The sequence below is a fragment of the Pelophylax lessonae genome, assembly GCF_965119305.1.
Source record: "Pelophylax lessonae genome assembly, chromosome: 9".
In the NCBI taxonomy this organism is placed as follows: Eukaryota; Metazoa; Chordata; class Amphibia; order Anura; family Ranidae; genus Pelophylax; species Pelophylax lessonae.
In genome coordinates, this window is record NC_138776.1 from 93,821,322 (window position 1) to 93,844,158 (window position 22,837).

The window sequence follows — 22,837 nt, forward strand, 5'->3', positions numbered from 1 at the left end:
AAACGGACCGTGAAAAATAGGGCATTCATCCGTTCCAAAAAAACAGATATTGACGGAAGCGGATGAAAACGGATGTTAACGGATGATCATCTGTTGTCATCCGTTTTTACATAGAGATGCAGTGATGTCCGTTTTTCATCCGTCAACGGATGGATGAAAAATGGACAAACGGACCGTATGTGTGAAAGGGGCCTAAGAGAATGCTCCTAATATCAGCCAATACCTGTATAGAAGACACCTGGGAGCCAGAAATGTTGCTGATTGATAGGGGATCAAGTACTTATTTCACACATTAACCACTTCTGGACCACCCGCCGCATATTTACATCACTTTTTTTACGTTAAATTCCGGGGTTATGGCAACAGCTTGCTGCCATAACCCCGGTATTTTTCTACACAGCCGGGGGTCCTCTTTCACATAAAAGTGATCCGAGCAGCAGATTTTCCACAGGATCACTTTTATATAAAAGAGGACCGCCGGCCATGTAGAAAAATACCGGGTTTATGGCAGCTAGCTGCTGCCATAACACCGGTATTTAAAGTCAAAGTAGCCGCAGGATAACTTTTATGGGTGGCAGGAGAGGTGCTCACCCCACCCCCCTCCCGCCGCTTCCCAGTAGTTTTCCCCCGCTCACCTGAGCCGTCGGTTGCAGGAAAAACGATCCCTTCCTTCTGTCTCTCAGGCAAGAAGTGGAGTGAGGGCAAGATGGCCCCCACTCGACTCGATGGCCTTAGAAAACCGGAGCGACGTCGTACGTCACTTCCGCCCAATGACCTTAAAGGGCTCATTTTATTTTTTGCTGAAAAAAAACATTTTTTTTTTTTTTTGCTTTTAAGTGTAGATGTGAGATCTGAGGTCTTTTTGACACCAGATCTCACATTAAATAGGACCTGTCCTGCTTATTTCTAAAACAAGGGGTGTTTACATTCCTTGTAATAGGAATAAAAGTGATCAAAAGTGTAAAAATCGCCATTTGTCGCCATTCAACGAGCGTGTACAATTTTGAAGCATGACATATTTGGTATCAATTTACTCAGCATAACATTCTCTTTCACAATATAGAAAAAAATGGGCTAACTGTATTGTTTTTTTTTTTTTCTAATTAAAAAAAGTGTAATTTTTCCCAAAAAATTGCATTTGTAAGACCGCTGCGCAAATATGGTGCAACAAAGTAATGCAACGATCCCCAATTTATTCTGTAGTGTCTCTGCTAAAAAAAAAAAAATATTTCTCTTACGTCCTCTGACAGACGCAACCACTTCATAGTTTCCTCACAAATGGGTAATTCGCCACCTATAGGAGTAGACTAGGCAGTGAAACTATTTAGAAAAACTTTTCACTAGACTCACCCTAAAGGGCTGTCCCCTCTGACATTACCCCTGACACATCCAGCTTACTAATCAGTTTCTTGCTGCCTAGTGTTAGGAGTGGACCTAGGTTTTCCTGCTGGGATTCCGGTCTCAGTTTTTTATTTTCTTTGATGCCCAGTTTCACACAAGTGCTCTGCAAGCAGAGATTCTTGCCAGATGGAACAAGGACCCTCGGTCCTTGGACAGGATGGTTTGTTTTAGCTATCTCACGAGGACAGAGCTTTCGTGGTGGCTTCTGCCGCCCGCTCTGAGCCAGAGCAAGTCTTTTCTGCTGCTGTTGTGGACGGTGATCACCACAGATGCCAGCCTGATGGGCTGGAGTGGAATACTGGGCACTCTTTGTGCCCAAGGTGTGTGGTCAAGGGAGGAATCTTCCTTGCCAATATATGTCCTAGAGCTCAAGGCGATCAGACTCTGCCTGCTCCATTGGGCGTCTCGGTTACACGGTCACCCAGTTCGAGTTCAAACCGACAATGCCACGGCTGTGGCTTACATCAATCACCAAGGGGTACACCAGGAGTGCCCGGGCGGACAGGGAAGTGGCCGAGGTTCTGGCTTGGGCCAAGGCGCACGTTCCAGCTCTCCCTGCTGTTCACATTCCTGGAGTGGAGAACTGGCAGGCGGACTATCTGAGTCATCAGTCCTTGGATCAGGGGGAATGGTCCCTGCATCCAGAGGTGTTTCGTCTCCTGTGTGCCCGGTGGGGTACACCGAACGTGGATCTGTTCGTGTCTCGTCTCAACAGAAAGGTGGACAGGTTCGTGGCCAGGGCTCGAGATCCTCTGGAAGACGACACGGACGCATTGGTGGTGCCTGGGCACCAGTATTGGCTGATTTATGCCTTCCCTCCGATTCAGCTGTTGTAAAAGTTCCTCCGCAGATTGGCATTGGAATAGGTGCAGGTGATTCTGGTGGCCCCAGACTGGCCTCGCCGGTCTTGGTACGCGGATCTCGTAAGGATGGTCGTCAGGCCTCCCTGGCGGCTGCCTCTGAGGGCAGATCTGCTTTCTCAAGGGCCGATCGTCCATCCTGCTTTACGGTTGGCTGTTGAAAGCCAGGTATTGAGAGATAGTGGTCTCTCTGATGCCGTGATTTCTACCTTGTTGTGGGTTCGAAAGGCTAACTCCAGGAAGATTTATCATCGTACCTAGAAGGCGTGTATTGCCTGGTGTGAGTCGCAAGGGTTGCATCCTTGTTCCTTTTCGGTGGCGAGGGTCTTAGCTGTCTTTCAGAAAGGTGTGGAGCAACGTTTGGCTTTGGACATGCTTAAAGATCAGGTGTCAGCCTTGGCCATTTACTTCTAGTGTCCCTTGGTGACTAATTCTGAAATTTGCACCTTTGTTCAAAGGGTGCGTCGTCTGGCTCCTTCAAGGTGATCCCCCTTGCCTCCGTGGGTTCTGAATTTGGTTTTGTCCGCTTTGCACCGACCTCCCTTTGAGAATTTCAGAGAAGTCTCTCTGCCTGTGTTGTCCCAGAAGGTTGCCTTTCTGGTGGCTATCACCTCTGCTCACAGGGTGTCTGAGTTGGCAGCACTGTCTTGCCGTTCGCCTTATCTGATCGTTCATAGGGATAAGGTTGTTCTGCGACCCAACCAATCTTTTCTCCCTACGGTGGTGTCTGCTTTTCACCTCAATGAAGATATTGTGTTGCCTTCGCTTTGTGCGAAGCCCAAGCATCCCAAGGAATTTGCTCTGCATACACTGGATGTGGTCCGGGCGGTCAGGGTTTACTTGTCAGCCACGGCATCTTTTCGGAAGTCTGATTCCCTGTTTGGCCTTCCTGAGGGACCTTGGGAAGGGTTCGGCTGTGTCCGCTGCAACCATTTCCAAATGGATCAGATAGACGGTTGTTCAGGCCTATTCACAAAAGGGTCAGGTTCCTCCTTTCCCTGTGAGGGCACATTCTACTAGAGCCATGAGTGCCTCTTGGGCTTTTCGCCATCAGGCTTCTGTGGCTCATGTGTGTAAGGCGTTGGTTGTCAGTTCACACTTTTCAAAAATTCTACAAGATTGCTTTAATAGCATACTCGGATGCTTCCTTTGGACGCAAGGTTTTGCAGGCTGCAGTTTACTGAAGAGACTTGGTTTTCTCTTTCTTGGGTGAATTTTCATTCTGGGGTTAGCTCCTGTTTGGTTAAGCTTATGTTGGCCTGTTGGCTACATTTTTTTCTGGCCTTGATGGATCGTTACTGTTAAGTTGGTTGCGTTCCTTCCCACCCCTCATGCCTACACTGCTTTGGGACATCCCATTTGTGAGGAAACTATGAAGTGGCTGCATCTCAGAGGACGTAAGAGAAAATATAATTTTTGTAAGAACTTACCGTAAAAATTATTTTCTCTGAGTCTTCTGACAGACGCAGCCCCCGCCCCTCTATTTGGGGTTGGTTGTTTTTTCCTTCACTGCTTGCTACAAAACTGATTTGTAAGCTGGATTTGTCAGGGGTAATGTCAGAGGGGACAGCCCCTAAGGGTTTGTCTAGTGAAAAGTTTTTCTAAATAGTTTCACTGCCTAGTCTACGCCTGTAGGTGGTGCATTACCCATTTGCAAGGAAACTATGAAGTGGCTGCGTCAGGTCAGAGGACACAGAGAAAATAATTTTATGGTAACTTCTTACAAAAATCTTTTATAATGTTTGGGGGTTCAAAGTAATTTTCTAGTAAAAAGTACTGATTTTATCTTGTAAACAACAAGTGCCAGAAATAGGCCTGGTCCTTAAGTGGTTAAAATGCAAATAAATTTATAACTTTTTTGAAATGCGTTTTTCTGGATTTTTTGTTGTTAATCTTTCTATTATTGTTAAAATAAACCTACCATTAAAATTATAAAGTGATAATTTCTTTGTCGTGGGCAAAGGTACAAAATATTTTGTATGTGCGCTCCTAGGTCGCAGGATGTCCAGGCGCACAGAGGGGGGGGAGTAAAGTTACGGGTGCCACATCCTAAATATTAGTAGAGAGACTGGAAAGGAAGGGATTGGACTTTGTAGGCACCAGTATTAAAATTGTATATTTTATTAAAGAATTCACAAAAACATATAAGACAAAATACACAGAGGAAAAAGATAAAAAAGGCCAACATACAATGTACATATAATGCAATAAGGCGACAAAGCCTCAAAACAGTATACAAATCGCATAGCCTGTCAAATACTAATGTTTATACCAGCAGTCACATATAACAATCACATATGTTATAGAATAGCCTATATTTATGAGGCGGCCAAAGAGAGGGATGATGACCGTCTCTAAAGGTCGTCTGTACAAAGTGGGTACACAGATATTAAGTTGAATCCCAGCTGCCCTACATGTTTCGCTTAATCTAGTAAGCTTCTTCTGGGGCATGTGATGAGAACAGACATCTGCATAGGAACAAAACAATAATGGTAAATATCCTAATATGTATACTGTTTTGAGGCTTTGTCGCCTTATTGCATTATATGTACATTGTATGTTGGCCTTTTTTATCTTTTTCCTCTGTGTATTTTGTCTTATATGTTTTTGTGAATTCTTTAATAAAATATACAATTTTAATACTGGTGCCTACAAAGTCCAATCCCTTCCTTTCCAGTCTCTCTAAGGTACAAAATAAGCAGGGGATCAAATACTTTTTTCTTGCATTGTAGCCAAACATTTTTTTGGCTGTACTTTTCTTTTCACAGGAGTAAAAATACTATTGTTCTCCTGTGACCCAGAGTCAGCTGATAGCAAGCTATTGCCGCTATGAGCTGACCGAGCGGAGCCACACAAGTTTGGGAAGAATCCTGACAGTTTAGTCTGGATCGAAAGCTGGCTCCTCCTTTCTGAGCTCCAGTGAGGACTGGAGGAGTAGAGCAGGATTCAGTGACTGGCAGTCACTGGTCTCCATTGCAAGCACTCTGAGGGCTGACTGGTAAGTGGTAAGCTGATCATTCAGCTCTTGGTCTTAGAGCCGACGTGGGACAACTTCAGTGTCATATGGATGCTGCAGCATGGACACAACTGTTTTTTACTAACCCCAAACCTTTTCCTTAATAAAAGATAATGATAAAGATAGTAAAGCTACCCATAGGTATGGGGTAACAGAAATCCAAAATTTTAGCTGGATTAAATGACAATCTCATGCCTGTGAGGGACCTTGGACCCCCACCGTCTGGGAGAACAGAAGATCGGGTTAATTGGTAAAGGTGTCATAAATGAATATGCAAGGCCAGCTGAGTAGTCCTCCCCTCTTTATTCACAAGAATGGGAACAGGTAAATATTTTTGTCTGTTACAGTTTGAGGAAATGAGAGTGTCTGTGAACAGGCAGATGGATTCAGACCATCCTGTCACCATTTCGAGAAATATAGTACAAAAATAAAATGTTGAAGAGTTCATTTGTTACAAAAATATATATATTTTTTTTCAGTATTTACACCAAAAAGCTCTGTTGTAGACCAGTATGATGTAAGATTGACCCATCTATCTTAAATTCTGCCTAGAATTAAAATTTTTGGTTAAATATTGATGGAGTCTGCTGGTCTTAGTTACCTATTGGCTGTTATGATCTCATGGGGACTCCAGCAGTAAAATATCCCCTCCATATTTCCCCCTTCTCTTTCTGTACATCTTTCATTCCTTCTGTTCTACAACTGTTTCATTCTACTGTTTCACTCTCCCAAAAGGTCTGACAAAAAGATTTATTTAGGGTCAGTGGATATGTGTTTTTGTTCACATTAAGTAGGTTTTGCATTCCCAAATATGTCAATGGGATTTCAAAACCCCCTTGAAGAAGGGGAAATACAGATCTGAAAGAGGTCAACTGCAGGTTAGATTCACCTGTCAATGATTTGTAAATGATCTCAGAAGCTTCTCAAACCTTTGTTATTGATACAAGCCCAAAGCCTGAAAACACAAACTCCTATGTTCTTTATTGATCCAGTATCTGAAACAGTAGTTTTAGGTGGACAGCTCTTTTATATTCCTGAAGTGCAAGGAAGAGGGTAGGGGACAGCTGTAACTACAGTATATGGTGGTCCAGTAATTCCTTTGATTTCTACCACCCCCACCCCACACATGTGCACTCAGTATTTGTTGATATTACAGATGTAAAGGGGAAGAAATCGGTAGGAGAGAGTTCTGCTCTTGGTAGTGCACATAACTATTTTGAATCAGAAAACAAACTTATCATTAGTTTAATTAATGCATTGAGAGGAAAGGCATTTTGCTGTGACCAAAGGCTTAGTTTATGTGGATAGGTTTCCTGTACTGAAAATTGTGTAAAATACATTAGGAAAGAAAAGGCTTAGGAGGACCTAAAGTGCCTTTAGCTGGGTGTCTTGTAGGCTCTTTAAAGGTTTAATTAGCTGTCTGAATCTTTACATAGTTTTATCTATAGCTGGTATTTTTTTGTACCTGTTAATTTTTGGTGGCAGTAAAGAATCCAATCAGAAAAACAATATGTGCTGCAGCACTTGAAAGTTTTCCCTTCAGCTCCTTGCAAAAGTTCTTAAATGTCATGTTTCAGGTTAGATCAGGCTCCACATTCTATAGCTATCTCTCAAGTGCTAGCAAGTAACCAGTGGTACCACTAACGGGACAATACAGTGATACCATCACACACAAAAATACAAAATAATATTCTTTTTTTGTTATAATAGCCAGCAAGAACAGGTACTCTTCTGATGCGTCTCACACTAGGGAAAGTGCTTTCTTTGAGAAAGTGCTGTGCCCAGCACAAAACGTGCTGGCTTTTTTAATAAAGGAAGTATATTATTTTGCATCTCAATATGCAGTGTTTCTGTTGCTGTCTCAAATGGCTGTTGATCCTGCCAGTGGAGTCCACCTCTTGCAGCTTCCTTTGATGTGGTGACAGTGGTGCTGCACTGCTTCTGAATTCAGAGAAGCCTTGTCACCCTAATTAAGGCTGAACCTGCCTATACTACAGTAGGATAAGAAGGTATTTCAGGGGGCATGGCTATCAGCATTGTCACTGCTGATTCACAAGCCTTTAGCTTATAAGTCACTAGGTCACACCTAGTCGTGCTCACTACTTTCTAGAATAACAGTACTGCCTCTGTCTCAATGCAGCTTTTCAGTTTCACTTGATGTAAAGATACCCATAGACACAAGGTGACAATCACTTTATTGTCCTGTATGCAGCCCAGGAGTTGACTAATAGCAACTCTCATTAGAGGCAGGTGAGATGAGTATTTTCTTTCTGAGATTTCTCTATCTAGGCTATCCAATTCGCATGTCAGGACACTGACCGGCTCTCAATGAAGACGGTTCACACAGCTCCGGGACTGCTGGGAAGTGGTTTGCAGAAGGGTCCTGTGCATCTTCGGGTCTGTTTCAGGTCCGAATTCAGCCAAAAATTAGAACCGAATTCAGACCTGAAAGGGTGAACATGGAAACGGCACAGAACCCCTGCTGCAAGCCACTCCGCACACAGTGTGAACTCAGTCTAACTCTTTTGTGGTACATCAAAAATATAAGTTTACTTTTGGTCACCGATCAGACATTGTAGCAGAGGTTTTGGCAATAGTTGCCTTTTGGTGGATTAGTCCTCCCAAATTTCACTCACTACACTATAAACCTAGTCTAATTGTATTACTTGATATCATGCATGATGTGTTTTATCTCTAAACCAAGGCTGGGCATACATGTAATATCATTCTTACACCATCTCAAGCCATGTATTCCTGAAAAAAACATGTGCTGTTGTCAAATAATGTTTGGAATGTTCTTTCCCTATAGCCAGGATCTTTGTCCCTCTTAAACCATCTGTTCATCACCCAATACCCATGTGAAAATACAACTCCCATGTTTTAACCTGTCACTAATATTGCCATATTTACCATTTTTCATGTAATTTGTACTTTTTTTTATTATTCGCATACTTCTATTGTGTTTTTCCTTTGTTTGTCCCCTCATGTTTCCATTCATCTCCTCTGTTAGTAACTAAGAGACGCAAGGCTCATCTACGGCGCTTGGACCGACGTTGGACACTAGGAGGCATTGTTAACAGACAACAGAGCCGAGGTGAATAACTGCATCATCCATACTTAAGAATCTTATAAGTATTGCTTGATCTATATAAAGATTCTAAAGGTGTTTTATGGTTTGGGTGTTTTAAAATATATTAATAATTTTTTATTCTTCTCTAGTTTGCACATACAATTCTTATACATTTTTCTGTTTCTGCCTCTTTGTGACGCATGCCTGCTTAAGCACGTTGTTATAATTATGAGATTGATCACTTACCTTTTACAGATGATTTAAAACAAATGGCTAATTTTCTCTTGCACAGTGTGATGGTCTCAGCATTCTTCTGTGCTCCAGCATTCACTTCTATTGGATAGCTTTTTTAAACTGCCATTGACCATTCACGATACTCTGTGATCTGCAGCATTGATGCAGACAGCCAAGTTACACTTGCAGCCTTTCTGTATTTACCAAAAATGGCCAAAATTTGAGATTTGTTATTGAGTTGCTTTATGTCCCCTGGTTTCTGCTAAGGTGGCAAGAACAATTGCAGATGCCCCCATTCTCATTGTATTCTTGACATTGTTGGCCATCATTCCTGTCAGTTGACTCTCATAGCCTGTCTAATTCTGCTTCAGACAACCAATGGTAGCATGCATGCCTTGCATGTTTGTTTTTATTAAATAAAATGTATACTATGGGGATAGAAAAGGAGGTATTCTGGCACACAACGGTCCAAATCAACACTGCCTTTGTAAGGAAAGCTGGTTCACATAATACATATAATACAATCTCATATTATATCTGCATTGAGTCCAATTTTTTTTATGTTTTTGAAAAACCTCTGACTTGAAGTTGAAATTTGGAATGGTTAGAACACAGACAACATATCTATGTTCCTGCGGACATTTCCTTGGTACAGGGAGTTGAGTTAGGGGCAACAAAAACCCTGACAGAGTTTTTTACCTTTAGATTTAGGTTTTACTTTATTGCGTAAACATAGGTTTTTAGGTTGTTTATACAAAACTATTCAACTTTAAAGTGATTGGAAAGCCTTGTTTAAAAAAATAAATATAAATACCAAACATGCTATACTTACCTGCTCTGTGCAGTTGGTTTTGCACAGAGTGGGCAAGAACCTCCTCTTCTCGGGTCACTCTTCAGTGGCCCCTCCCTTCTGTCGAGTGCCACCACAGCAAGCAGCTTGCTGTGGTGGCACCCGAGTCGAGACACAGCTCCCTGTGTCCATTCAGACACAGCTGCAACTCAGCCCTGCCCCCGCTCTCCCGATTACCTGATTCACTTTGATTGACAGCAGCAGGAGCCAATTGTGCTGCACTGCTGTCCCAGACAATGAGGAGGAGAGTTCCAGGCAGCTGAGAAACTCCTGCAACATTGCTGGATAAAGATGGGCTCAGGTAAGTATTTGGGGGGGGGGGCTGCTTCATGCAGAAGATTTTTTTATCTTAATGCATAGAAGGCATTAAGATAAAAAAAAAAACAGTGTGCCTTTACAATCCCTTTGAAGTTGAAGAAAAGCCTTACACTAACTACTATTAAAATGTCCCTTCCTGCCTCCTCCTACCTATCCTGCATACCCTGTGTAAAAAATAAATGCATACTTACCTCTTTTTATCTGCTCTGGTCCAGTCGTGGGATCCAGCAGCTCCTGGCTTCCCATGTCAGTGTGTGTGGTGGCTGCAGAGGAGAAGAAGAAGCTCTGAGGACAACTTGACCAAGGCAGCCTAAATAAGGGTGACATCACTGCTCCCAGAATTCACAGCTGTTGTCGAGCGCTCCCTGAGCCAGAGCTTCAGAATCACATGATGGACAAAACACAGATACATTTTACACAGGGTATGCAGGAAGGATAGGAGAAGGGGAGGAAATGTTTTTAAGAATAGTTAGTGTTAGGCTTTTCTTCCAGTGTAGCTGTTTTTTTTTTTTTTTTTCAGAGTTACAAGGGGACCCTTATCAGTCACACAGAAAGGCATCGCTAAACAGGCAACAGATTGTGTGACATATTAGCTTAATATAAGGTTAAAGTTTGATTTATAAATTACTTTTTCAGCTCCTCTAAAGTAGAACTTTGACAGAATAAAACCTGTCCCTGACCACTTCCAAATTATGCATATGTTTAGAGCAAAAATTTGTTTCATCTACAGTCGTATATCTGTTGCAGACCTGTTCAAATCTGTTGCAGTTGGCTGCTCAGGAATTTATGCAAAGAGCAAAAGCATGTGTAGGATGAGGGAAAAAAATATATTATTATAGGACTTTCTCGGTTCCCCCAAGATAATATATTATAAACGCATAGAAGCTGTTGTTATGCATCGCAAATCGTTTTTGACTTCCTTTCTCTCAATGCATAATAACAACTTCTGTGCATTTATAATATATTATCTTTCTCATACTGTTATAGCTTCTTGTTATTGTATTTTATATTTACCTCTTTTTTATAGACATTGTGACCTCCACATCTACTGAGGAAACGGCTTTGTGCCATGAAACATGAGGAGCTACAAATGTGGAATTGGTTTAAATAGCTGTATGTTCATATTGCATGGGGACAGTTCACAACTGTATGGGAATCTTTTGAGGAGGCACAATATGTGTGTGTGAAGTGTATATATGTGGCAGTAGCGCGCTGCCACCTATTGGTAGGAATTAAGAAATTACAGGGCGCAGCTGCTGCAATCACCAAATGTGTTACCAGGTCCGCAATAAATCAATATTAAAATGTGTGGTTGTGCTGCCTCTTAATCAAGGTAAAAATAATAACTAGAAAGTGACAAAAAATGACTAAATAGGTAAGTTTTGCATGTGTATATCTATATATATATTTATTTATATATATATATATATATATATATATATATATATATATATATATATAGTGCCAGTGCAAATAAAATCCATACGCAAACATATAAAGCAAAAAAGGCCAATGCAATCAATAATAAAGCTTCTTATAGCTTGTCCAAACAAAAAAGTCACCATTTGATAAGGTGCTTCATAGGGATGACACCACAGTGTAACGACAATTTTCCACTCGTGCTCCTTTCACCAAGTGAAGTGCAAGCTCACCTCCATCATAGACCCCTAAGGGTCATCAAAGCATAAACACAGATCAATCTGATGGACCAAACTTTGGTGTTCAGGTTCCTTCATAATTTTCCTGCTGTGTTAGCCCGGCTGGTAAAACAGGGGCTTATGCTGAGGTGAGAAGATAGAGTAACCGGGTGGAGGATTCACCGAGCGGATCACCTTTTATATGTGCATGTTCACGATTATTGTCACATTGGGACTCTATTTATTTTAGTTTGTATACTATTTTTGGCAATTGAGCGCTGCACCTTTTACTGTTTATTAAAGTTCACGGATGACTATTACTATTTAGTCATTTTTTTTTCACTTTCTAGTTATTATTTTTCTGTTTCAAACATTTTTACTAGAGAAATCAAATGTAACACAACGTTTGAGATACAAAGGATAATGGAAGAGATACATTAAAAAATTAGGTAACAGAGAGCAATAAACAACCGTAACTTCAGGTAAACCATGCCAGTTGGTGACAAATGGGGTGGTAAAATAGGGGATCTGAAGATGAAAAAGGCTGGCGCGGCCAACCCCTAAGCACCTAGGTAAAGGGAGCTTGCTGTGCCTGAGTGGGGAGGCATAGCCAACGGTCAATCGTCATACGGTGAAGTAATTGTACCAATCAGATGCCAATGGGAAGAAATATGGGAAATAAAGGAACTTCATGGTCATGAAGGGTAGGGGATCACTGAACCCAAGTACCATAGAACTGTAGGTAGAACAATAGGGGTTGATCGGGATAGGAGTCATCTCTTGGGGGGGTACCGAGAAAGCCCCGTTTTTCCTCATCCTACACGTTTTTGCTCTTTGCATAGATTTTTAAATGTGGTGCCCCATTATTAAATATTTTGGCACTTTCAATAGGATGCTCTGGAATTTAGCCTCTGGGGTTGCAAATACACGTTAAAGGATAGGTTCTTCTTTTTGCAGCATGTTACGTGTTATACCTGTATTTAGGGTGTAACATATAACAAGCTACTATTCACCATCATCCCGCCACCAGAGCTCCCCTCCCTGTGACAATGAGCAGGGGTTCCCCCCGCACAGCTGCATCATATATTCACAGGATCCGCGGCAGACGGCTTGTAGTTCTCAATGAACTTCGGGAGCTCTGATGAGCACCCTCTTAGTTCATTCACAACTTTCAAACTGACGGCTCACTCAGAGATTTGGGCAGAAAGCTGTAGGATGTGTCTGCAAGAGCCTGACATTTCACCTGCAATCCACTGATCATGGGTGCAATACTCTGCAGGCTCCTGTGGAAAATAATAATAATAATTTTCCTGGAAAAATATGTGCATTTATTTTTTTTCCCCACAAAGATGCACCTTTGAACATGGTGCAGAGACTTTTCTGAATGAGGGGCAGCCAGATTTGCATCTAATTGTGTAGCAAATTTGCTTGATAAATGTCCAACTTAGCATTTTTAAGAACCGCTGTGTAATTCATACTAGCTAAACGACAACAAATGAATACACATAGCTTATTTTAATAATATTGCAAAAAAGATGAGTAATTTGAAATCAGAATTTTTTTCTTCTGCTTTGCTTAGTTCTGCATTATATTACTTCATGCTTACTGTAAAGCCTGGGGCACGACGCTGATATTAAGTACTGGCTTTGGTTAACAGTGCAGAGATTCTCTCTTGTACCCACATCCCCAGTCATAGCAAACATACAGCTTCCTGATTAACAATTCCTTGCTCTGCTTTGTTTTGCCTAGCAGAGGAGTAAAAACGTTTCTGAAACCACAGCTTCCAGGAGCTATGTAAAAACCCAGATCCCTCTGGAGCAAAAAACGTTTTTTCCCAACATTAAACATCAGGGCAGAGTAGGGAGATTTAAAGACACCAGGGGAGATTGCTGACTGATGGAAACAATCTGAGAAGAAAATGTTGCTCTGGTCTGGAAAAATGACCATCTTTAGTTAATACATTTATGAGTTCTGTATTTATTTTGTAGTGTGTAAAGGTAATTAGCTGTAGCATGTAAAATATATCAGAATGCTACAAGAAAGGGACTTTTAAATAGTCTGCTATGGCCCAATCAAGCTGGTCTGCAGCAATAATGTTATGGTTTTGATAATAAAAAATAATGCTTAGATAAAAAAAACAAAAAAACAACAACATTGAAATGTAAACAATTAAACATGTGCTCCTGTGCTCCTGTTTGCAAGCAAAGCCAACAGAATACTGGGATGTATAAAAAAGGGGATTCACTCCAGAAATAAAGAGATTATTCTCCCACTCTACAAGACTCTGGTCCAGCCACATCTGGAGTATGCTGTCCAGTTCTGGGCACCGGTCCTCAGGAAGGATGTGCTGGAAATGGAGAAAGTCCAGAGAAGGGCAACAAAAATAATTAGGGGAATGGAGGACATCAGCTATAAGGAAAGACTACAAGCACTGAACCTATTCTCTCTGGAGAAGAGATGATTGAGGGGGGGATATGATATCAATGTACAAATACTGTACTGGCAACCCTAGCATATGGAAAAACCTATTCAGAGAAAGGGAATACAATAAGACACGTGGCCACTCACTAAAACTAGAGGAAAGGCGGTTTAACCTTAGAATACGCAGGGTGTTCTTCACTGTAAGAGCAGTAAGGATGTGGAATTCTCTTCCACAAGCAGTCATATCAGCAGGTAGCATTGATAGTTTGAAAAAACTATTAGATGGGCACCTCAAAGACCACAACATACAGGGGTATACAATGTACGGTTAACAGCAAACACACACACACATCATAGGTTGAACTGGATGGACTGATGTCTTTTTTCAACCTCACTAACTATGTAACTATGTAACTATCTTTACATTAACAAGCCATGGGTTATAACATCCGATATGGGACATTTTCAAATGATGCTTGTTGATAGACACAGCCTAGATCTCAATGTTTCTCCTTTAATTACCAAACCATTCATATCAAAAAAGGCCTCTGATTACCTTAATTGGTCTTTTACAATCAAATTTTGGAACTTCCTCCACAATTTACATTTAAACTAAAGTTTAAGATACAGCTAAAGTAAAATGTTGCAGCTATCAATTGGTATATCATTAAGACACAACATCCATACTTCCCATCTTTGTGAGACGAGTCAGAGGGACACCTTTTAGGCAAAGAACTCACCCCTGCCATACCCCAATTTATGTGGATAGTGAAGAATGCAATGATTGACTTTGACTACTTCTTTTCCTTTACATTGTTTTTTTTTAATGTTTAGTGTGTAGTATAAGGTTTTGGTTGTTATACTACTTTTTTTATAGTGGTCTATACATTAGACCAGGGATCTCCAAGCTATGGCCGTCCAGCTGTTGTGGAACTACACATCCCATGAGGCATTGTAAACCTCTGACATTCACAGACATGACTAGGCATGATTGAATTTGTAGTTCCTGAACAACTGGAGGGCCATAGTTTGGAGACCCCCTGAATTAGACCAGCCATTTCAAACCAGGGTTTCATGATACCCCATGGTTCTTCTAGGAGTTCCCGGGGGTTCCTTGAGCTGTTGTTGATTGATCTCTCACCTATTGTAGCCTGCATAGTTCTAGGTCCAGTGCCACTTGGCAGGGCCAGCAACAGGACACCAGTGATCTCTTTAGCTTTTGTAAATTTGCTTTTGCCATTTTGACCACTACTGCAAGGCTTTCTTTCCAATGTCCCCTAAAGAATTATTTTAGCAGTGATTCCCAGAGATGTGAAAATGTTTTAAGGTTTCTTTTGGGGTAATAACTTTGCATTATACCAAAAGAGGGACACAACAATGGAAGGATTTGGTACCAAGAAAGGGAGAGTTGGGAGATTTACATTGCATTTAGCAGAGAGCTTTGGCATTGTTATCCTTCTTAAGTCCTATGTATAATCCTGGCCTATTTCTAGAAAAAATAATGTTTATTCCATTATAGAGTCCGTGCCCTATGTCACAATTACACCATAAAACTAGCAGGCAGAGAACAAAATATGCCATTTCAAGCCAACGTCATTAGAGCCCAAGTGTATTCTAATGCCTTGGGCCACACTATGTGTATTTATATAGGTCTTCATTGTTTACCTGCCTGGCTCTTTATAGCATTTAAAGCGGTATTAAACTCCTAAACTTTGTCTTTAAACTTGTACATACAGATACGCTTATAATAAGTCTTACCTGTATGTATAATGAATATCTACTAAACTCGTGTCATTTAGTATTCACATGGGTGAAACTGATGACATCGCCTGCGCAGGAGGAATACACTCTGCGCATGGGAGTGACATCATCACGTCTCAGCCATTCAAATGGCCAGAAAACACAAGACCAGAAGGAAGACATGGGGAAAGATGGAAGCACCAGGATCGGTGACTGCTTAGCGCTGGAGGGGCTCTATGTGAAAGGTAAGTCTGTCATAAAAGGCTAGTCTGCAGTAAATACTAGCACATTATGGCATACACCTGCAGGGGAAGGGCATTGAAAAAAAATATTCAGTTTACAAAGAAAATTTTAAAAAATATTAATGTGGTTGCAGACAGAATAAAGTTTTTAATAATTTTGTCGCAATAACCCTGAAATTTGCTATCACAACCTAAAGTTTCCAAACGTATCACTAATGTAGATGCATATTATTATTTTTATTACTGCAGGTGCTCTTGTCTTGAAGTGTCCAGTCTCTGGTTTGCAGACTGAAGGCTTTGTAGAAATCTATTTCTCTTAATCACAAAATGTAATTGATATTATACAGTTTGCGTAGCACTTTACAACATGAGGCCAGACAGTACAGTAAAATGTCGATACTGAGTTATGCTCCAAATGCTCCAAAATGTAAAGTCGTGTTTAGGATAATGCAGAGTAGTAATGCATAGTGTCCCAATGTGTCTGTGTGCTAGTCCCCTGTAATCCCTGCATGTCTGCATTCAGATTTGGAGGGGGGTTGGGGGGGCAGTACTGTGGATCAGTCAGGTATTATTGCAGTTTACTGTGAATCTAACAAATGCAGCATTCTGATTGGAGGAGAGAGCACCAAGATAACCTCATCAGGGAGCTGCCTTTCTTTTTGTTTTCAGTCACAGTCTTGATTAAACATTATTTCTATAGGGCAAAAATAATAGTATAGATTCATTTTCACAAAGTTATAAAACAATGTGAAATACATTGAGTCTGGAATTACAATATTCTGTGTTCATGCATTGCAGGTAATGCACATGTGTAGAAGTGAATAGGCCCTTTGCTGTTCTCCTCATAGTTATTTTTACATTGCATTATCTATCTTTCTTTCTCAATGTTGTTTTCACCATGTTGTTTCTATGCATTGTTGTACTGCTGCCATCTGCTGGCCAGAATTTGCATGCCGCACGCCTTTGTTCTTTGTTCTTGTCAGTAAAGTTTTTGACATCATGGGCGTGGTTTTTCAGACTGTGAGTTTTATCACATCCAGCAGCCATCTTCAGTTCCTCATGGCTGTGTGACTGAAAACTCCACATTTTTGGACTTGTGAAAAAGCATCAGTTTTTGACCAGCAGTTAGCCTCAGGATAGACACCAACAGAACATTGTTGATACCACTACTACAGGACAGTATTGTATCACTGTCTATTGCTGTATCTGGATTGAATAAACACACGTTTGATTTCATCTTCATGCCTAAGTCTGGATTAATCTAACCTGAGCATCTGCCGGTCCGGTCTGCCCCACTGCTTGGATACGAAGGTAGGAAGTCACACAGCTATTATCAGTTATACCTTCATTCGCCTTCATGTGGGGACAGAACAGTTAAAAACTGCCTTAATGTCCACACCCCGGCCATAGATTCCTTCAGAGTCCAGTACCACACTCAGGAATCTCCCTTGCAACAGTCCCACATGCAGCAAATCTGCACAGCTACAGTGCATGTTCCACGAGTCTTCGCTCGCATACCAGAAGAATTGTTAATGCACGCGGGGTCCCTCTCCAACCAAACCCCGCAAATCACTTAAAACACCTGAGGAACCTTGCCAGAGTGACCCAGCGCAGCCGCACTGCAATTTTCAGCCCCCAACTCAAAAGTTTATTTTCTTAAAGAGACAGTGCACCTTGAATAAAAACGGCAGAAAAGGACATCGCACAGTTCCCCAGTGATGAAACTAAGCTAATGCAGCCTGATACTGATCACTACAAAGAACAGGAAGCAGAACCCACACTTCCAGCAGACCAAGTTGTGCGTCCAAGACGCTCCCTAAAACCGACACTAAAGGTCAGGGAAAACTATCAAACCACAAAAGACGAGCTATGCGATAACCTGGAAGAGCTATGGGAGCGAGTTTCCTCCCTCATGTCAGGACTTAAATCCTCTGGTGATGCCACAAGCTTACAACTTGCCATCAGGCGGCTGAACACAGCTCATGAAAGATACAAGAGACTGTCCACAAGGTATATAACCTTTCTAAAAGATGCTAATAATGATGAAGCCCTTTCAGAACTGAGCAAGGCAGAATCTTTAGACAGCCAAAGAGACGCCATGGTGCTGCGTGCTAAAGATAAAGCGGACCTCCGTATCTCCCATTTGCAAGAAACTGGATCACACAGATCAAATTCATCTAAACATTCCTCTCGGTCATACAGATCATCATGCTCAAGAAGCTCAGCCCTAAGCGACAGATTACTAGAGGCCCGCATAAATGCAGAGCAATCCAAAGTCAGACGTTCCTTCACTGAAAAAGAAGCTCTTGCAAGAGCAGAAGCAGAGGCCAAGAGGGCTGAAGCAGAGGCTCGAATAAAGATTCTTGAATCAGAGATGGAAGAGGAAATTACATTAGCTAAAGTAAGACTACTTGAGCAAGCATTGAGCCAAGGTCTTGATCCAGTCTGCTCGCCACCACAGGAAATAGAAGATCCAGCTGATTGCACCAGCAACTATGTACTGGAACAGTTATCTGCACCACCCCCAGTATGCAGTACCGTCCAAGCCGACAACACCGAAACCTCCAAGTCATCTTCACCTACAGTGCCAGTGCCACTCACAGCGTCTGAGCAACCTGATGGCATTCACCCAGATGTGCCTTCTCAAGGACAGTTATTACAGCAAAAATTCTATCAGAAGTTTCCTGGCCTACCCCCACAGCTCAAGCAGCAGTCATCACAATCTACAGAGGCTAGATCACAGCTTAACCCTGCAGCAACATCATTCTACCTGGAAGCATCTCACCCTTTAACGCCACGCAGCCTACATGCCCCGGCGGCATCACAAGTTGTCGCGGCAACAAGCAGTGAGAAATCAGATATATCTGAGTTTGCCAGGTTTATGGTGAGCAGAGAGCTAATTAATACAAGTCTCTCGAAATTTGATGACCGTGCAGAGAGCTACAGAGCTTGGAAGGCAACCTTCAAGGCCGCCATTGCCAACCTCAACTTAACAGCAGAGCAGGAGCTCGAACCTCTTGATCAAATGGCTGGGCCCAGGCTCCACAAATCGTGTCAAGAGCCTCAGAACTGTCTATGTGGGACACGCAGTTGCAGGTCTCGCTGCCGCCTGGCAGAGACTCGAACGCACCTTCGGCAGTGCAGAAGCAATAGAGAAAGCCCTATTCAAGAGACTGCAGAACATCCCAAAGATCAATCTTAAGGATGTCCATAAGCTTCAGGATTTGAGCGACCTACTCATGGAACTAGAGCTTGCCAAAAGAGACCCTCGTCTGACCGGGCTGTGCTACCTGGATACAGCTCATGGAGTGAACCCAATTGTCGTGAAACTACCATACAGTCTGCAAGAAAAGTGGGCAGCATCAGTCTCAAGTTACAAAAGGGTACATGACGTCACCTTTCCCCCATTTATTCATTTCTGCAGATTCATTGATGAACAGTCCCAGATGAGGAATGACCCCAGCCTCGATTTCCTGGAGTTCAACACTACAGCTTCAGCGACACCATCATCAAGGTATGAAAGTGACATGCATAAACACAGAGACTTTAAGAGCAGCGTGAGTGTTAGAAAGACTAACCTACCGTCTTCTGCAGCACCCACGGGTAAACAGTACAATACCTCATCAGGAGACAAGTTCTTCAATCGTGAATGTCCCATTCATAAAAAACCACACTCACTGAACAAATGCAGAGGGTTTAGATCCAAAACCATACAGGAGCGCAAGAAAGTCCTCAGCGAGCTTGGGGTATGTTTCAGATGCTGCGCTTCATTGGAGCACATGGCTAAGGACTGTAAATCCATCATCAAGTGTGAGGAGTGTCATAGTGAAAGACATGCCTCAGCTATGCACCCAGTTCCACTCACCAGAGACTCACCAGCTGCCGTCACCACCAGTCCTGCTCCAAGTCATGGCGGGGAGCCCCAGAACCACGCTAACACAGCCGCCGCTGTTTCCTGCTCATGTTTGGAAGTATGTGGTGAGGGCCGGAGTGAAAAATGTTTGGGATAAAGGGACCATCAGAACCCTACATCTTAAACACCTGCTCAGGCCGCATAGAGACTAGCGCCAGGAGAGCGCAAGGCTTCAATGCTTCTCCCATCAGTGGGAATACAGAAATACCCCTACCAACGCTGATTGAATGCGATCAAATAGCCAACCATAGGGATGAGATTCCTACCCCTGAAGCTGCATTTCACCAACCGCACCTAAGGCACCTAGCCAACTTTATCCCACCTATGGACAACAATGCTGAGATTCTACTCCTGCTTGGCAGAGACAATCAAAGGGTGCACAAGGTGCGTCAACAATGTAATGGCCCTGACTACGCGCCATATGCCCAGAGGCTGGACTTGGGATGGGTAGTCATAGGAAATGTATGCCTGGATCAACCAAGAATTGACTCCTTCAAAACGTACGTGCGTGGAGATGGACGCACAACTTGCATTAAGCCGTGTCCGCATCACTATGAAGTGAAGGAGAAGTCTCCAGACCTCATACAACCACCTGACATAATTTCTCCCCTCTTTGCCGACAATTTGGGGAGATCAGTCTTTCACACAACCAAGGATGACGATAAAGTAGCCTTATCAGTAGAGGACAGAGAGTTCATCAAGATAATGGACAGTGAGTTCTTTAAAGACGAAACCGATCACTGGGTTTCTCCATTACCCTTCCGAACCACCAGGGTAAGGCTCCCGGACAATCGGGAGCAAGCGCTATCCAGATTTAAATCTCTTCAGCGTACCATGAACAGCAAGCCTGAGACGAGAGAACACATTGTCGCCTTTATGGACAAAATATTCCGTAACAACCACGCAGAACCAGCTCCATCCCTAAGAAAGAACAAAGAGTGCTGGTACCTGCCTTAATTTGGAGTGTATCATCCACGGAAACCTAATCAAATTAGGGTTGTTTTCGATTCGAGCGCCAAACATCAAGGTGTATCCCTTAATGATGTCCTTCTTATAGGTCCCAATCTGACGAATAACCTAGTGGGAGTGCTGATGAGGTTCAGGAAAGAGCTTGTCGCCATCACCGCTGACATCGAACAGATGTTCCACTGTTTCGTAGTCAGAGAGTATCACCGGGATTTCCTCAGGTTTCTGTGGTACAAGAACAACGACACCAACGCAGAGGTGGTGGAGTACCGAATGAGGGTACACATATTTGGAAATAGCCCTTCACCTGCCGTAGCGACGTACAGCCTTCGGAGAACTGCGCTAGAGGCAGAATCAGAGTACGGTACAGATGCCAGAGACTTTGTAGAAAAGGACTTTTACGTGGACGATGGACTCAAACCACTACCAACTGAGGAATCAGCTATCGATCTGCTTAAAAGAACTCAAAGCATGCTGTACCAAGCTAAACTTAGACTACACAAAATTGCTTCAAACAGCCTGGCCGTAATGAGGGCCTTCAAGTCAGGTGATCATGCACCTGGATTCAAGGACATCAACCTGGGACTAGACAGTCCATCCGTCCAAAGGAGCTTAGGCCTCAGATGGGATCTCTCAGCTGACTCCTTTGGGTTTCAAATAAGCTGTGCAGACAAGCCGTTCACGAAACGTGGCATCCTATTAGTGGTGAACAGCCTATTCGATCCGCTGGGATTTGTAGCACCCATCACTATACAGGGTAAATCCTTACTGAGACAGCTTTCCGAAACCATCAAGGATTGGGATACCCCTCTTCCTTCTGATAAAGAGCAAAAATGGGAAGCCTGGAAGCAATCTTTGTGCGCTTTGGATGAGATCCGCATCCCAAGATGCTATATTAAGACCTCACTTACCTCTAGCGTAAAGAAGGAACTCCACGTATTCTCGGACGCCTCCACGGAGGCCATAGCAGCGGTTGCCTATCTGAAGGTGACAGATGCCAACATTCAAAGTCACATTGGATTCGTTTTTGGTAAGGCTAAGTTAGCCCCCAAGCCTGATCACACTATTCCCAGGCTTGAACTCTGTGGGACTGTGTTGGCAGTGGAAATTGCAGACTTCATGCAACAAGAATTGGATGTCGACATAGATGAAGTCCAGTATTATACGGACAGTAAGGTCGTTTTAGGTTACATTTACAATCAGACAAAACGATTTTATGTGTATGTCAGTAACCGCATTGAGAGAATCAGGAGGTCATCCAAACCCGGACAATGGCACTATGTACCATCCGAACTTAATCCAGCAGTTCACGCCACCAGGCAAATGTCTATAGGTTCTTTTACTAACTCTACTTGGCTTACAGGTCCAGAGTTTCTGCTAGGACGGGCAGACGAATGTGTACAGGAAGTTTTCAGCATCCAGGATCCGGATAATGATCCAGAAATCCGCGCTGAAGTTAGTGCATTAGTCACTGAAACAAGACAGACCTCCAGCCTTGACTGTCATCGCTTCGAGCATTTCTCCAGTTGGATGAGACTCGTCAGAACCATTGCAAGGTTAGTGCACATCGCTAGATGTTATCACAATACTCAGGAAGATAAAGATTGTCATGGATGGCATGTCTGCCATAAACCCTTCTCTGCTGAGGATATTTCTCATAGCGGGTCTCTCATAATACGTCATGTCCAGCAGGGAGAATTTAACGTAGAATGGAAGTGCTTGAACAACAGACAGAAGATTCCTATAAAAAGTCCTCTTGCTAACTTAAATCCAATTATGGACAGTTTTGGCCTGCTCAGAGTCGGTGGTCGTTTGAATCAAGCCCACCTAGGAGTTGCGGAACAAAATCCTGTCATTATTCCCAGCAAACATCATATCACCACGTTGCTGATCCGACACTACCACAAAAAGGCTGAACACCAGGGCAGACAAAGCACTGAGGGCAAGTTAAGGTCTACAGATCTTTGGATTATAGGGATGAAGAAACGTGTAGCCCAAGTACTGCATGACTGTGTGCACTGTCGTAAAGCGAGAGGAACACAGCTACACCAACAAATGGCCGACTTGCCCGCGGATAGACTATGTACAGGACCGCCCTTCACCTACACTGGCCTGGACGTCTTTGGACCATGGATGGTGTCCGCACATAGAACCCGTGGCGGTCATGCA

The 22,837-nt window shown here is 42.7% G+C and overlaps 1 protein-coding gene and 1 pseudogene across 5 annotated transcripts in view; both read left to right on the plus strand.

Annotated features, from left to right (window-relative positions):
• SH3PXD2A (SH3 and PX domains 2A) overlaps positions 1-22,837 on the plus strand; it is a 187,967-nt gene that overhangs the window by 133,024 nt on the left and 32,106 nt on the right. For 3 of the 4 annotated variants that reach the window (XM_082267964.1, XM_082267965.1, XM_082267966.1), the window contains one exon: positions 8,288-8,371. The exons of the other annotated variant lie outside the window; for it this stretch is intronic. In XM_082267964.1, coding sequence (XP_082124090.1) covers positions 8,288-8,371 — 84 coding nt within the window. The remainder of the gene's footprint in view (positions 1-8,287; positions 8,372-22,837) is intronic. 4 annotated transcript variants of the gene reach the window in all.
• Positions 18,423-19,799, plus strand: LOC309563311 (annotated as a pseudogene). The gene has a single exon. The product of its transcript is annotated as an uncharacterized misc_RNA (transcript).